The sequence below is a fragment of the Ruditapes philippinarum genome, unplaced genomic scaffold, assembly GCF_026571515.1.
Source record: "Ruditapes philippinarum isolate M1 unplaced genomic scaffold, ASM2657151v2 ctg826_1_1_1_1, whole genome shotgun sequence".
NCBI classification, from domain to species: Eukaryota; Metazoa; Mollusca; class Bivalvia; order Venerida; family Veneridae; genus Ruditapes; species Ruditapes philippinarum.
Window position 1 is genome coordinate 281,513 of NW_026858472.1, and position 18,194 is coordinate 299,706.

The following is an 18,194-nucleotide window of genomic DNA, read 5'->3' on the forward strand; positions in this document are numbered from 1 at the left end:
TAAAGTTTTAACTAATGTTTCAACATTTTATTATTATTATTTATAAACTTTAAAAATATGAAATCTTTTACACGGTACTCAAAACAAGAAGGGTGGTTGTAACAAACTTGACATAAACCAAGTATTTATAAGTGGACATTAACATTATCAGATAATTTTTTGGATCATTGAAAGTCAATTACCATGAATCAATTTGCTATTAATTTTAGCTATTTAAGTTCTTTATGGCATGAACTTCAAGGCATGACCTTCAATATTTTGCAGATGTTTAGTTTCTTGTCTGAGAAGTACGATATACAATAAATATTTTCACAGATGAAGCCAATGTTTTTAAAGGCCTTATATTAAATACTGCAAGGTAGATTTAGATAAAAGAGAAAATGCATAAACATGTCTTTCAATGTTAATCTTGCAATACTCATCACTGGAAAAACTCTCCTTTCATCTTTATAAATGCATAAATAAAGATAAAACCACCCTAATCGCCATGCTGCAATCTGCATTAGTGTTTAAGTTGGAGGCTAGCATGAGTTTTATTACCTGCCCTAACAATTATAGTTCACATTGAATAAATCATAAAACAGATTTCCCATATTGACATCACCTTAACAGATTAAAGTGTTGGAATAATGTTGATTTTAGTTTGTTTCTTTTTTTCTTTATGAGAAATTAATCATACGCACAAACAAAGAGTACAATATGCTATGAAACTGTAATGCATTGTAAAGTATAAGGTAATTTGTAATAATTGTTTTTTAGACATTCCTTGTTATCAGCAAAAGCTGTGTTATGAGCTAATGAAAAAGATGCTAAAATTTAGCAGCCAAAAGAATAGGTGCCGGACATCAAACTGCACCGAACTGCCTATCAAACTGCATGGAACTGATGGTCAAACTGCACCAAACTGCCAGTAAAAACTGCACAGAACTGGCGGCTGGTTGTGTTCTGTACTATTAATAGAATAAACTATTAATCATCACCTCTGCTTTAAGCTAGCTTACAAATGATTTCATATTTTGCATCTTTTTTCCTATTGTTTAGGCTGTTGTTTCTAAATAAATATGATTTATTTGCATTTAACACAAAAAGTAGCAGCCTATCTTCCATGAAATTAATTATAACAGCATTCAAATACCTTTCTAACAGACAAACAATTCATTTTTGCAAGATAAAAGTCCCAGGTGATAGTTTGATATCAATGGTGAGCATAAACAATCTTTTATTGTCTACAGAACCTGCCAGAAGTATTTGCCAGAAGATCAATCATTCTAACATTACAATCAGAAAGACATTAAATTTTAGCTTTCTAAACTCTCTAGTCATATCATATTTTAAGGGGAAAAAAAGACAAGAAAAACAAAATAAAAATAAGACATATTGTTGACTTTGGAGTGAAATATGTTTTAATGAAGTCAGATATGAATGGAAGTTTATATTCTGGGTTATTTTCTCTTTGACTTAATGTAAGATAGTGTGTGATCTATAGTCAGATTGGTAGACATTATAAGAAGTGAATCTCACAATTTGACAGTTCTTACAGATCTCCTGTGGCTGATAAAGGGGAGAAGCAACTTTCTTGTTGTTTATGTTTACCGGTCAGGCATTGCAAATGTAGCAAGATAGGGGGTTTCACCATCTAAGAACACCTTACTAGAAAGAGAATGGAGAATTCAGGGGTATATAATTTCATTTCTTTCAGAAAAATGGAAAGGAATCTTTGAAATATAACTTCCATAGTTTCTTATGAAATAAAGGTGTTTTTTTTATTAACTACATTGTATTTAAATTATTATTTTTCTTAGTGTATTCATTACCCATATCAATTGAAAAATGTAACAATTATATCTGACTTCAACATTCCTCAAATTTTCTTTAATATGATTTTCATTTAGATTTTACCCAGTCTTTGTGTTTGATTTTGATTAGGCCAACCATTTTCTGACTCCTAAAGGTTGAACCACCCCCTGGCAACCTCTTTTCTTTGTGTGATACAGATCTATATAATCAACTATATTTACATTAAACATATTATCTTTCACTCTTACATTCGTACATATTAGCTTCTTTACTAAGGGAGGTAAATCTTGAAAAGACACACTGATAGTAAATATAACAGACTTGATTACTCCCCTTTGACAAATATTTTTTCAGCATTTACTCTAGTCTTAAGTAAATATTAAAGAAACTTATTTAAATTTAATACATTGTATATCTATTTGATCATCACTTTCATGTCACAGCTTTCAATTACTAAGATGGCCATTTTAGGTTAACCACAACAATTATTTGGAGCATATAGTGCCACTTTGTGGTCAATTTTTGCCCATTATAATGTCACGACGATATTTGCTTTTCCCAACTTTTCAATACTTTAGTAATGACTAATAAAACACTCATGTGTCAAATCTCTAATGTTCCCATTATAAGACAAACCTATATTACATGAATGTGTATTAATTATATTAAGTTAAACTATACTATGTTTTGTAAATGACTTCATAATGTTTGTCAACCTTGGTAAATAAATCTTTATGTTGTTTAATTAAATCACTAATTGGCCAATATTTAAAATTGTAATGCACTACATGTTATACTACCCCAATATATATAATTACTTCTTAACAGCCTTATTTCATACTTTATACAGAATTTGTTTAGTTTATGTTGGAAGCTTTAAGCTTATAGAAAAACGCCTGAATCTGTTCCTAGAACAAACGAAGAAATTTGTGTCAAGTTTGTTGCTAAAAAAAAAGGACGTCTTGCCCCTAACATGTGGCATGCAATCTATAGATTACTAGTCCAACTTGTTAACCACTTAGAGCCATGCCACCTCTTTTCTTTGTTTGATTTGTTTCAGTATTTATATTGAAACATATAATAATATCTATATAATAAGTAACTGAGTCTTGACATATTTAATATCAATAAGTTAATATAATCATCAATTACTATAAGTGATATTGAGACACTTAGGAAGCAATAAAGAACGGCCTATTAAGATCCTGCTGCTATATTCCTATCCTACTTTTTATCAGCCGGAAGACATACAACCACAATTATTTTATTAACTACTTATTGCAATTTTCTTTTTCTTTTACTTTATTTTAATACTTTGTTGGTCAAATTCATTTCCTGCTCTTTGTCCACTTACATATCAAGAATCTTATCAAGATGTGCTTGATTCATACAAGTGACAAAGAAAGATTTGATTGATAAAATGCATTTATTGCCGGGAACAATATTCTTTTATACACAACAACAGGAAATAAATTCAGACAATCATTAAAACCATATTAAGTTCTTAAACATCTGCCAATATCTACCAAAATACAATCTCCACAGTATTTATGTGTATATATTTTAAATGTCCTAAGCTGATCAGTATTGAAGGAACATGGGATAAACACTTTTAACTCCTCACACTATTCAAACCGGAAAAGTCCCATTTATCTATTATTAAGTCCCTTTAACAAAGGACTGATTGTTACTGAATTTTTTTTTTCATGTGAAATAACACTGTTTGACAAGTATTATATTGATGGGAATCTCTAGTAGTTATTCTTTTAACCCTTTACAAGTACCACCTGTACTTTTAACTTGTCCTCATTACAGAATTGATAAACATTTTTACATAAGAATCTTTGTTAACAATATGATTTATGATGTATTTACTTAGGCAGCAAATTTACAAGATGATTTTTCAAAAAGAAAGTGAAATATCTAATTAAAACATGCCATGATACGAATTTGTGATATATAAAGTAATTTTCTTATTTACGACTCTTACCTGTCCTTATTTTGCTCCAATTCTGTACCAGACATAAACTCAACCGGAGGGGGAGGGAAATCTGCAGTTGTATTTAAGTCCACGGATATTTCAGTCTCCCCGTTTTTCAAAGGTGTGGGGAGGGGCGGGGGTTCTGGTGTAAGCCTGTCCCTAGAAGACGGGGGAGAATGATTATAAACACTTGCTTTAGCATCAGTTTGTATTGGTGAAGACGCTGGAGTAAGTTTTTGTACCGGAACAGCTTCTAGAGCCGTCGTAGGTTCTTGTTTATAAGACTGTGATAATGATACTTGAACAGTTGACTTGGTGGAAACAACTTGCATTGATATAGGCTTAGATTGTTCTGAGTAGCGTCTAGCTTGTCTACGGAGCTGTTGCGCGTATGCATCCTCTTTCAGTGTTCCGGTACCACTACTGTCCCAGCGACTAGAACCAGCACTTGCAGTGTCACGATTATATGATTCTTTCAATTCATCTCTTTGATTTTGAGACACACCAGATAACAAAAATGATTCAGATTTACTGCTTGTAAATTTCTGGTATGACCTTGGAGGTAACGCAGGGGGAGCTTCTTCATTGACGCCGGGGACCGGAGGCGGGGGTCGCCTGGGATAATCCCCGGTAGATAAATTGTGATAAATCGGCGATGTCACCATACTGTCATTATTTCCTTGTTGTGGACTGAAAATAAACAAACTTTTTATTAAAGATTTTCATAAAAAAAGAAAATTTAGTACATAATAATTATGTAAGACTATCAAGTAAAATTGTTTTTTTGCTTACTGCTCTTGATCGTGCAAAATGTGATACTCAATGTTTTAAAGATCCTATAATAAACTTAAAGTAAATATATTTTATACTGCATCTTACATTATCTAAAATCTTTCAATTATCATATCAAAATTAAACAAATCAATATCATATATCAAAATTAATATTTACATATATACCCTATACAATCCACTTGAAAATTTTACACAAACAAAGAAAAAACAACAACAAACTTCAATGTATCACCAATGAAATACTCTGCATAATTCACTTTTGTTTTAAAATTGTCAACAAACCACTTCAAACAAAACAGTTCATTATAAACCTCAAAATGATGAAAAAGATCACATGAAACAAGATCTGTAAAGTTTTTTACTTATAAAAGATTCAACATCTTAAAGAAGAAACCTATCTCATCAGTTGAAATATTTCTCGTGACAAATTGGTACGATGTACCTAGTTTGCGTCAGAGTGTCGATATACAAACCTATATTCCCCCCAACACAACCATCTTAGTATATCCGTAACAATCTTTTATCTATTTATCAGTACCTTTACTATTTAAAACTGCTAGCACGAAATCCATAAATTAAAAATGTATGCCTTTTACAAAGTCATCTGACAAAACTCTGTCACCAATAAATGACTGTAAGTCAAAATGATTTATCGTAAAAAACAGTCATACAGGTAATCCTAAAAAACACCACTTCCTATGTTAGAAATTGCAGTGCAATGTTTTATGTTCTAAGTAAAAAAATATAATTTAAAAAATTTATGTAACCTTTTCCCTTTTTTGATGTGGATAGTAATTTGTACCTTATGTTATTTACACTTTTATCGTTGCATTCCAACAATGACTATTACAGTACTATATATCCTTTCAGGTTTATTCATCAACAAACTATTATAAAATGTACGTTAGAGTACCACTTACTTTGCACACACAAATTTTTTTTTTTTTTTTGTTATATACTATCTTGATTCATATGATAAATTATTTATCACAGTTAAATTTTTTTACTTCCATATAAAACCAAACTGAAAACACCACTTTATAACTAGTCCAGAAATACAATCCTTTCTATCTAAAACAAGTGTCCCAATAAATGAAATATAAATGAATCACAGTTTCACATTCACAAAATAACTGACAGACTTTGTGCCCACATTGCGATATTTTTCAATAGGGACTTAATTTTACATTTTTATATCATTATCATTTAATCTAGGTATAATCTTATCATTGTAAGCGTATAAGGAATTTTAACGCTTGTTCTACAAAAATTAATCCCGCCATGTGACCTAATTTAAGCCTATTATGTCCCTGTATATCAAATTAATGACGAGTGAATAATAGCGGAAAAATTACTGACCACGATTGATGCACACAGTTAACTCTGAATCATCACTATTGTTTAAACTCTGGTCAATTTACATATCAGTTACAACACGCGCTAGGGTATGTGTTTCTATATATCATACGTTTAACTATTGAAGAGTTCAATCGAACATTTTAGGATACAGGTGACCCATTCTGACCTCAGTTTAACATTCACTTACCTTAAGTAAATAAATATAATATAGAACTCAGCTGTATATTCCAACTTGGCACGATAACAAAGTTAAAGAAAAATAATGTCAACTCTAAAATGGCATTTGACCGTCAAATGTTCAGTTAATAAGAGTAAATACCTTGCTGTTATAAAATTAATGATTATAGATTTACAACTTAGGAATTTTATTCTTATTGGCATTTTATAAGGTATCAGAGATTATCAACGGATGAGTCATAATGTAACATAATAAATTGTTAATTTGTTCATCAATTATATACATTTTAATTGTCACATGGTGACATCATGTGACATCACTAATCAAACGAGGATCACTGTGGGTATCATATAGTGCAAATGATACAGGGGCTACCCGAGCGAAGCATATTAAAATTCATAAGCTTTGTGACAGATCTGACTCAAAATTACGAACTGTAAGCCAATAGGCATACTAAACACAAAGGGACCTTCCCCCCCTGGGTAAGATAGTCAATTCAATACAATACAAAACATATGAAAAAAATATAAAGATAAAAGTTGAAATAGGTGGTTGTTAAGATATCGAAAACAAAAATACAGTGATAAATTTTTTTCCAAATTGAATGAAATTGCACTACATAATGGAGGTGTTATACCATTTGACACCTAGGTTTCTATGATTTTCACAGGTATATTGTTTCACCTATTTGTAAAGTATTGAGATCAAATGTAAGTTAAAATTGAAAACCAGGCAAAAATTAACGAGGTGTGAATGGAATGTATATCAGAGAATGAAGTATGAAAAACGGCTACCAGTGGTGATAAAATCATTATTTACAAAACTGGTGTAAACATATCTTAACCATAAATATTTATCAAAGTTTTCCATTTCAGGTAAGAATATCTATGAAGAAAACTGACAATTCTTTGAAAAAACTATCAAAATCAATATTGTCCCTTTTCTTAAATGCAAATAAAATAGTTTTCACCATTTTTTCTTCCTTTTCATTTTTAAACTTTTTACAATCAATTTTTACCCCACACTTTGTCAAAACTATATACAATAATTGTAACATTCCTTTACCATTTAACATAATAACTTTCAGCTTTTTATCAATAAAAAAATCAATTTTGATATCACCAAAAACTAATAATGTTAATGAGGTCATCTCATGATAGGATCAGCGAGGACAACCTGTGACCTCTAATTTCCCCTGTGGGGACAGCTGACCACACCTGAACTGTGAAACATTTTCTTCCCTTGCCCGTAGCTATTTCACTTCAATGATACACAGAAATACTATCTTATATTCATGGTACAGATTTATGATGTTTGTTATGATATTGTGTAGGGATAATAATTTTGATCAGTGTCAATCAGAGGCATGATTGACATCAGTGTCATCAGCTTAATGATTCATAACGAAGCCTCAAATACACATAATGAAGCCGGATACATAACGAAGCCTCAAATACCTAACGAAGCCAAATACAACACTATTGCATAGACAACCTGAACATGATCAAACTTGGGTCTACTATAGCTTTCAAAAACATTCCAATGTTACCCAACAACTCAAATCATTGTAAATCCTTGAACTGTGTGAACAAAGTCACCTTCAAGTCAAGTAGAAACATCAGAAAATACTCCAGCCACTTCTCTATGATTTCTAAACAGCCAACACATGGAAAAGATTGACAAAACATTTGCTAGTAATAGTATGTAATAAATTTGATTGTAAAACCTCCAGCTCATGCAAAGTAATAATAAGATATTGTTAAATGATTTCAGATGCAGTTTGTCAATATAAGATTTGCAATGTTAATAATTTCACATTTAAGTTGTAAAATAGTTCAGCAAAGACCTCTGCAAGTCTGTAAATACACAAGTAACAATTAAATAGCTTTCTATCTTATAATATCTAAAGTTATATCTTTGCTGCATGTCAGTTAACAATTTTTTTTTTTGAATTTAAATGAAAAAGAACAATTCCAAAATGCCTGGGTGAAAGAAATATGTTGGTATAATATTAGCTTTTGAGAAAATGGCAAATGCACAAAATCATTGTTCAACAGTTAAAAACCTACATGTACATTGTATTTTAAATAGCAGAATAAAGTTTTATTTCTGCAACATTTTATTCTGTGTTACTTGTGGTAAATAACGCAAACATTCTATTTCTAAACTCATTTGAGAATCAACCATATGATTATGGAAACAACATAATTTTACCATTTTCAAAAAATGTTATAAAAATATTTCAATATATAAAGCCTTGTACCTTGTTAGGTTAGTCCTTCAGTAAATTTAAAGTCTTTGCATTTTCTTTTTTTTTACAGTTTTATGTTTATTTGACCAATGTAAAAAATAGCTTCATGCAAATCCGCGGTTTACCTCTAAATATTTGGACTACTGTTAGATTAAACATTGTATTGAAAAGAAGAAATGACAAGTCACAAAACCACACATATATCTTTATATTTTTTTTCTCAATAAAAAGGTAGACTGTATGCAAAGCATGACTGAAATTACCACTGATAAATAGCATGACTAAAACATTAAAGTGAAACTTTATTTCAGGTACAATTAATGAACATGGTTGACAAGAGGAAAACCATCTATCATTAAATTTAACCATGATCTCACATAGAAACTCTTTTTATTTTATGTAAAATCATAAAAGAAAAAAATATCATATAATTAAAAGTCCCTATATATACATAATATAGAAACGCAATTAGAAATCCCTTATAATAGAATACAATCTATGATATCTGAAATCCCAAAATTTCCACCTCATAGCTTACTCAAATAAACATGATCTTATAATTTTCCTGATGTAACTAATTTAGTACCATAACTTCCGGCTTTTAAAATATAAAGGTAATATAAATCTTTCTCAATTTCGCTAACGTAATTAGCAGAGCACCTGTTTCTATTTATGGCACTTACATCAATATTTCAAGAGGTTCTTTTAAATTTCCCATGTTGTTTTCTATATCAACTTCAGTATCAGAGAGTTGTTGAACTTCACTCATTGTGTACACATTTTTCTGTTTTCAAGCCACACTTTATATTTTTTATCTTTTATTATCACTTAAAAATGGCAAAAAATGTCCATAAATGTTAACACTTTTTTTTATTTCATTCAATTTACTTTATTACTCCTATGCAATTTTATGTTATTTTTTGGCATTTTTTGCAAATATTAAACAATTTACTCTTGATTATCTGTTGTTGTTTTTTTTGTTATTTTTCGGAAAAAGGTTAACAATTGTAAAAACACTGGCAATTAAAGTCCACATTGATAAAACTTTATTATGACATTTACAGTCCGGTCCAAACTGACAAATCTCCAGTATAACACTTGTTATATTTCATCTGTCACCCATTTTGTCCACTTAAAAATCCACATCTGACTTTACATCTGCCTTATTTTAAAACGAAACCATATTGCATCCATTCTGTATTATTATAATGCTGTCAATGCACATAGTAACGTAATTATGTAATATTACACCTTTTATCATTGTAACATAAAAACTCCACATTCCTCTTGTCATATCTAACTATAGATAAAATATATAACATGGTCAAAACATGACCTTCACATCAAAAACATATCCCAAAGGCAATTTGCTATCTCAGAGCAAAACATAAGTTTTTCTAATATTTCATTTACATGACTTAAATCACTTTGGCATAAAATGGAATAACCGAAAAACCAACAAAAAACAATGATGTGGCAGCTAATATCTTTAACGTAAGAAATGACCACTTTAAATCTTACACAAATAATAACTGTTTAAGATTAAGTATGTACCATCAACAGCAGAAAATCCGAACTAAAAACTTTTCTTTGTATCTGTCGTAAAAATAAAACGCTTAGTGAAGAATGTGTTTGAATGCCTTAAAATAGAGATTATGGCAAATTTATGACGTTCTTCATTTATTGTTCTGACCATAAATGGTCAACTTGAAGCGAGAACGGTCAATTTTATACTAAATCTGCAATAAAATAACGTTTGATCTTCAATTATTTACTAAATAAAAAGATAATTGATTAAATTAATCACAACACATCCCATACTTGACACTAGAGAAGTTACTTGATTAGTGAACAAACATCGCTTAAGTTAACTTTGTAAATGACATATATGCTGTTACAAAAGAATTTTATGAAATAGAAGATGTAAAGGTAACCAAATTTTGCCATGAATAATGCCTACAAATCTAAAACAAACAAAATTAATGCAAGAATTTTATTTACCTTTTATAAACATTGACAAAACCAGTCACTGGTCCAAAGTTTCTCTTTAAACAAATCATTTATTTAATCTTTAACTTCTACACAAATATACATAAAAAAATAAAAACATAACGTTATCTTCCACATGAAAAACAAATTTGACCAGATATTACAAATAGTACTGAATTATATATATTGAACATTCACACTTCATGCATGGTTTCCCATTTTTTGAAAGTAACCGCCCATTAAAAAGTAAAATCCCATAATCTTACAGGTATAAACAATGATTACCTAATATTCCATGTGAAATACCTGCAATACTATCAATGGCAGGTATTTCTATAGCTGGTATATCTATTTCATTGTGTGTAACAGACATTGTACAATGTTTTCTGTTGTTAGGTCAATAACATTGCCCAAAGAAAAAATAATTACTGATGTCTTATCTAGTAAAAAAGTCAACAATGTTAGTAAACAATATATAGTTTCTTCAACTTAGCAACTGACGTAATTCAAAATTTGCATATTGTAACAAAATCATCACATTAAACCTCAAGCCATGTTACTTTTTGCAGGCATCAACAAAGTATATAACTTAAAACGCAACTTTAAGATAATTTTTTACCAGAACATTATTTCAATAAAAGAACAAACACAAAACCCTGACTCTTTTTTCCTGTGTTATCTAATGTATCAATTTTTCTTACCTAAACAATCACATTTTTTAAAGGAAAATCCGAAGAAATAAAGCCACAGTTTTTTTTCAAATCCAAAATTTTACTCTCAGAATTAAATCTCTGGATTTTTACAACAACCTGTTACATTACACTTTGTATTGGTTTCTTGCATTTGAATAAAATGACACCTGATAACTTTAGGTTTTAAATCTACAGTTTTACACCTTCAACTATTAACGGCCATTGAAACATCCAAAACAAACATATCATGTACCTTGTCCCATTTATAACATCACATACTTCACATTTTTGACTGACATTTTGAAAAATAGCGAATAAATTCAACTTTTCGCCGATTCATGCCAAATTAGGTTTTCATGAAGACAATCTTTAAACGCCGTTTTAGTCACATCTCGAAGATATTTCATTATAAATTACAGCCATGTCTCCAATTGACTTCAACAAATAACACCGATTGATTACTAACTGATCAAATTTGTACGGGGGTTTCAGTCTTGACCCATAAGAAAAGTCACGATCTGAATCGCTCATATTTGCTCTTTGTACAAAATGTCAACTAAAACACGTATCCGATGCCAAGACTCGATCAACTATGATAGTTAGTCTCCGTTGACATTGACTGCTGCCATATGGCACAAAGTTGTTCCAAGTGGAAAACAACAATGTCACAGGATCTGACATGGAAGTTAACAGTCAGAAAGTGCATCAGGATTTTTGTTTCCAAGCTAGAGTACCACAACAATTAATTACAAATAGTTTTTCCCTTTATGACAAGCAAATACAAAATGTAATCTTTTATTCGATTTTTTATTTGAAATAACGGCTTGAAATAAAAAATCTTTACCTTGATTCAGAAATATGACAACACCTGCATGTATGTAACACACATTTTTTTCAAAATCATTAACATATTTCTTTTAACCACACATGTTTTTAGAAAACAACACTTGCCTCACTAAATCCAAAGTTTGATCAATAAAAATATTTTGTTATTTAATACAAGTTCTCCATAAAATATAATAATACTAAAACCACAAATTTACATGCATGAGCCTTAATTTCAAATTGAAACATGTCATTACAGATCTGGAAACAAAGCAAGCTATGCAATCTGCTGCCTGATATATTTGTCATTGTGGAAACTGAGATATTGATTGTGACATTCCACACATACCTTTCCTATTGATCTCTCAGGTAACTCAGTCCCCAGAGACTGCAATGAACAACTAACTGATGAAACTATAGCCCAGACAGATAGAACACAACACTACTGTACTTATAACATCCTTAATTGGTCTTTAATTGTCACTTAATATCATTAAAGTCATTAAAGAACCTAAATTTTATTTTAAAACACGCAAATTATTTAATCTTAAACTCCACAAGTGTTAGATTCTGATGAAGAGCAGACTAAAAATGTTTTGTTAAGTGTTCCTGAAACATTGAAAGAAATAACTTTTTCATCCCATATCAAAATCAGTCTGACTACCAAAAAGGAGGTCAGCCAAGGTGTTATTTTTCACCCTGATTGATATATAATATATGTAGATTCACAACTACAAAAGAAAAATGATAAATGGTCTTTTATCAGTAAATTTAACATCAAAAACATTCTTGACCAATGTCCGAAGTTAGGATACCTGCAGCAGCTGAGGATTCTAGGGTATATTGATTCAATCAAATCATATAAATTGATATACGATAACAATTTTCCTGTAAATTAACTTCAACATAGCAGGTGTCCTGGACCACTGTTGGCCTTAAAAGATCTGAAAAAATTGCCGAACAAAGCATCCCTCACCAGATAAAAGGTGATTTTATATCCCGCCTTGGGGAGACCGGACAATGAGGGGCAGCTTCATCGCAGCTAATGAAATTGGATTCAACACCTATCTCATTGGTTGTATAGACATATAGTCGGTTAAATTAAATACATCAGTAATTTTTAAACTGTTTTAATGATGTGTTCAATTTCCTACAAATATTTTGGTCAATTGTGACCCTGCATGAATGTATTTTACAGATTACCGTAGCAATTTAAAAGCTCTAATATCAAAGCTGTTGATGAGATTTTTTTTCGACAAAGTCCAACCCAAAATAAATGACCTAATTTCAACATTTATAGCATGTCTGTAACAGGTATTTATCTAAAACTGTTATGATATATAAATATTAGCAAAAATTTCAACTTAAAAATTTAGATTTAAATCCAATCAAAACACCTCTGGCGACTTCAGTAAGTCTATCAGACTGAGTTGACAGGGAAAGTTGAGTTGTTACCATTGGTTTAAATCATTTCAATCTTTAAAAATGCACTTTTAAAGTAGTTCTGTTCAACTTGAGCTAATAGGTCGCCATTATTATGACAGATGTCTTACTATCAAAAAAACTGGAGCCAATAGGATCAGACTCAAAATACCCACAAGTTTACTGAGCAAATATATAGCAACTTTAAAGTATTCTAGATTAACTCAACTACCAATAAAATACCGCAAAGGTTCCATATCACTCAAACAACTTACGGAATAGTTACATGCAGTGCTGAAGTCCAGTTTATAAAGTTTTAATGCCCAGTTACAGTGATCTCGGGCTCTGGGATTACTATAACAAGATTATTTATTGTTTATATACTATATAACACACAGTCACTGCAGGGATTAAAATAAGTAATTCTTTGCTAAACACTATATAAGCTCCAAGGGCAATAAAACAAACAATATTGCCAAATAAGGTAATGCGAAACAACTTTGTAGTAAAAGTTGTACAACATGTAAATATTATAATAAATTAGTAATCAGTATACAAGAGATTAAATGTGATAATGTTATTAAAAATAAGGTTTGTTACAAAATATACATTTTTAAGTGTACATTTAAAAGTGTACATACATTGTAAAATAAGGTGTTGTAAAAGTCAAATGGTAGAAGCTTATCGTCTTCTAATTGTACTTAAAATAAGGGAGACAACTGCAACAAAGTTATCATGGTAATAATGGACTTAAATATTACAGTTTATTAGTAATATTTATTAGTATGTATTAACAAAATTAAATTGGTCAGGCACAACGCAAACCAATTTGTTTTAAACAAACCATGGCATAAGAGGAACTAACTTAGCAACAGAAAACAACAATGCAACCGCAGTTCATCAACATAATTACGTACAACTTCAAATTTTGTTTCATAATGAAAAAAAAAAGAAGACTACCAATTTGAAATTCAATATGTTATTGCAGTTTGTAAGCTGTTTTTAAAGAAGCCATACATCACAATATATGCTGTAATTTGACTTTACCTAAGTTCCAAAGGGGCATAATTCTGTCAATATGGTAGGCAGAGTTATCCAACTTGTCAATCTGATGTACATTGTTACTATAAATAAGTATTGTAAGTTTCAATTGAATATCTCAAGCAATAATTGAGATATTTGACTTTACAAAAAACTTTAACCAAAATTTCTAAGTTCCAAAGGGGCATAATTCTGTCAATATGGTAGGCAGAGTTATCCAACTTGTCAATCTGATGTACATTGTTACTATAAATAAGTATTGTAAGTTTCAATTGAATATCTCAAGCAATAATTGAGATATTTGACTTTACAAAAAAACTTTAACCAAAATTTTCTAAGTTAAAAAGGGGCATAATTCTGTCAATATTGTAGGCAGAGTTATCCAACTTGTCCATCTGATGTACCTTGTTACTATAAATAAGTATTGTAAGTTTCAATTGAATATCTCAAGTAATAATTGAGATATTTGACTTTACAAAAAACTTTAACCAACGCAGACGCCGACGCGGACGCTGACGCCGACGCCGGGGCGGCTACAATAGCTCTCATATTCTTCGAATAGTCGAGCTAAAAACTGGAGCCAATAGGATCAGACTCAAAATACCCACAAGTTTACTGCGCAAATATCAATAGTTACTTTAAAGTCTTCTAGATTAACCCAACTGCCAATAAAATACTGCAAAGGTTCAATATCAAAATGATGTAACACTCAGACAACTTACAGAATTGCTGTAATGCTTAAGATGCATGCAGTGCTGAAGTCCAGTTTATAAAGTTTTAATGCCCATTTAAAGTTACTGCGATCTAGGGCTCTGGGATTACTATAACAAGATTATTTATTGTTTATATACTATATAACACACAGTCACTGCACTGCCTGGGATTAAAATTAGTAATTCTTTGCTAAACACTATATTATAAGCTCCAAGGGCAATAAAACAAACAATATTGCCAAATATGGTAATTCGATACAACTTTGTAGTAAAAGTGGTACAACATGAAAATATTATAATAAATTAGTAATCAGAATATAAAAAGAGATTAAATGTGATAATGTTATTAAAAATAAGGTTTGTTACAAAATATACATTTTTAAGTGTACATTTAAAAGTGTACATACATTGTAAAATAAGGTGTCGTAAAAATCAAATGGTAGAAGCTAAAAAAATATTATTGTCTTTAAAATAAGGGAGACAACTGCAACAAAGTTATCATGATAATAATGGACTTAAATACTTAAGTACGTATTAACAAAATTAAATTGGTCAGGCACAACGCAAACCAATTTGTATTAAACAAACCATGGCATATTAGGAACTAACTTAGCAACAGAAAACAACAATGCAACCGCAGTTCATCAACATAATTATGTACAACTTAAAATTTTGTTTCATAATGAAAAAAAAGAAGACTACCAATTTGAAATTCAATATGTTATTGCAGTTGTGAGCTATTTTTAAAGAAGCCATACATCACAATATATGCTGTAATTCAACCTTCAAAGAATTTGCCTATTTAATAACATGGTTATTCATAATACCTTCTCATTTTAAAAGTTTCCCCTTTTGAGTAATTTATTATATGACAGCAAACATAAGGTCTGGAATGTCAAGTGAACAATCTATCCATTGTGCATGTCAGTATGTACAGTACATGTAAGAACTTTGTATGTATTTAATAAATAGGTGCTAAATACAGCTACGGTTTTAATAAATAGGTAAAAATGTTAAAGTCATCACTGTGCACGCCCATTGCCGAGATGGTTTTAAAGAAGTTTGCCTCTTAAAGAAACTGGTGGATCATTCATATGATTTAAAAAAAAGAACATTCAGTATTGACAGATCATTTTTCTTTTTTAACAAAAGCCTGAACACCTTATGAATCAGCTTATAATATCAACATTTATTTTCATATTTAGATGGCCTTGGAGTTTTTCCAATACACATAACCATTATACTTTGGACAGATTTTTTTCTTTGAATCAAACATGCATGTAATAATGTTTAAAAAACAAATTTCCCTTACAATCATCCCATTTGTATGATCAATAGAGCATGTTTGGGTTTTTACATGGCACCAATACTGTATAGGTCATATGGTACTGGAGAAGGAAGACCTTGGGTCCAGTAGAACCACCAATGTTCCATAAGCCTAAGATTAATAGCTTTCTCAAATGAAACAATCCAAAGTCTTTGCCTGGACTTAAACCCATGGCTGTGATGAGGTCAACAACCTTAACCAATCAGCAACAGATGTCCACCAAGCAAGTTGTCTGAAATTTTTTATTACAATTATTGTTATATTAAACAATGTGTGAAAGGATGACAAGATCAAGGAAAGACAAAAACATTAAAAAAATATGCTAAAACCACACTGAAAAGTAAAACAAAAACTTGTTTACAAATCGATCCTCTTTCATTATAAGTTAAAACTGGCCCATGGCAAATTTCATATGTCGCTAAATTTGTTATTATGGACGGTGGCGATAAATAATTCTAATTCAGTCAGTGACCTATTTACATACAGATGCTGATGTCACCTTATCACAGTTCATCATCTATATTTCAGCGGCTACCTTTATCCAAAATGTATCCATCTATGAATTCAATTATCACAAATGAATTATTATTTACCATCACATCAAATTGAAAATGGGAGCGAAATGAGTTTTTAATTAGGTCAAATATTTCATAAATAGACTAAACATTCCTTCTCAATTGTACAGTTTTACCGAAGGGTTCACGCTCACTTGGGTAAGATAATGAAAAACTACTGGACTCAAACCTATATTCTACCTTCATTATCTATCAAACACAGAAATGTTTTTACCCTTAGCCTCCTGAGCCAAAAGTCATTAACCCCCGCCGCAGTACAGAGTCAGGCACAGGCAGACTACACTGTAGCTGCACCTTGGAATGAACTGTACCTAATTACACAAACTTAACAAGCTATTTTGAATAATACAATGCTATGGAAAGTGCAAATATATGAAAGAATTGTTGATTAACTGTTGTTTGACTGAGATTATGAATATTACAGGATGTGAATTATTATTTCTGCCAGTAATATTCGTTAAAAATGATGCCCAATTTACGACCGAATTGCTGGTGTAACTTCAATTTATGATGATAACAACAAAGGCGGACATTCATTTGATGACTTCCTAACTCCATTAAAGTCAATGAATGATTCATAAAAACCTTTCCAACACAAACTCCCGAACCTGATAACAGCCAAACCAATTTACTTGCATTCCAAAACCAGAAATTATAGTAATACATGTAATCTTTTATATCTAATAAGACTTTCACGGAAAAGTAATTGAGTTACGAAAGTATTTAAATGACATAAATGGGACAAGAAAAGCAAGGTCTCGTCTGAAAGTTAATACAAACAAGACAGTTGATATAATATTTCTAATCTCTAATCCTTGACCAGACAAAAATTATAGGTTATATTAAATGGGCGACATTTGATAGGAATCTCCAATCTTGTCTCATTTACTCATTCATTAAAATCATAATTTCTTTCATAGACTCCAGGAAACCTGTCTTCAACAACAAAAAAAGCTCTTTGGATTTTTAAAAATTTACTTCACACCGATAGGTAATAGGAGATTTATTTTTTCATAATTGTTTTTCATGCTGCGTTTGATGTAATATCTGGCTTCCATTGTTTATTCTCGTTCCAAGTGGAGAAGAATTCCTTTGAACAATCCCATAAAACTATGCAGAGATCAAGGGAGGTAATTTGTTTATTGACAACTCATTAGTTGAGGTGAAACATAACAGGTTTAGAGAGAAGATGGTGTAGAAAATGCATTTTACAGGGACGTCTTTCATTGAGCAAAAAAATAACAGCCAAC

General features: G+C 30.6%; 1 protein-coding gene across 1 annotated transcript in view; it reads right to left on the reverse strand.

Annotated features, from left to right (window-relative positions):
• The window catches only part of LOC132753256 (uncharacterized), a 56,950-nt gene that overhangs the window by 15,950 nt on the left and 22,806 nt on the right, over positions 1 to 18,194 (reverse strand). The window contains exons 5-7 of the mRNA XM_060743699.1: positions 13,564 to 13,642; positions 9,044 to 9,144; positions 3,788 to 4,468 (exon numbers count right to left, since the gene is read on the reverse strand). Coding sequence (XP_060599682.1) covers positions 3,788 to 4,468; positions 9,044 to 9,144; positions 13,564 to 13,642 — 861 coding nt within the window. The remainder of the gene's footprint in view (positions 1 to 3,787; positions 4,469 to 9,043; positions 9,145 to 13,563; positions 13,643 to 18,194) is intronic.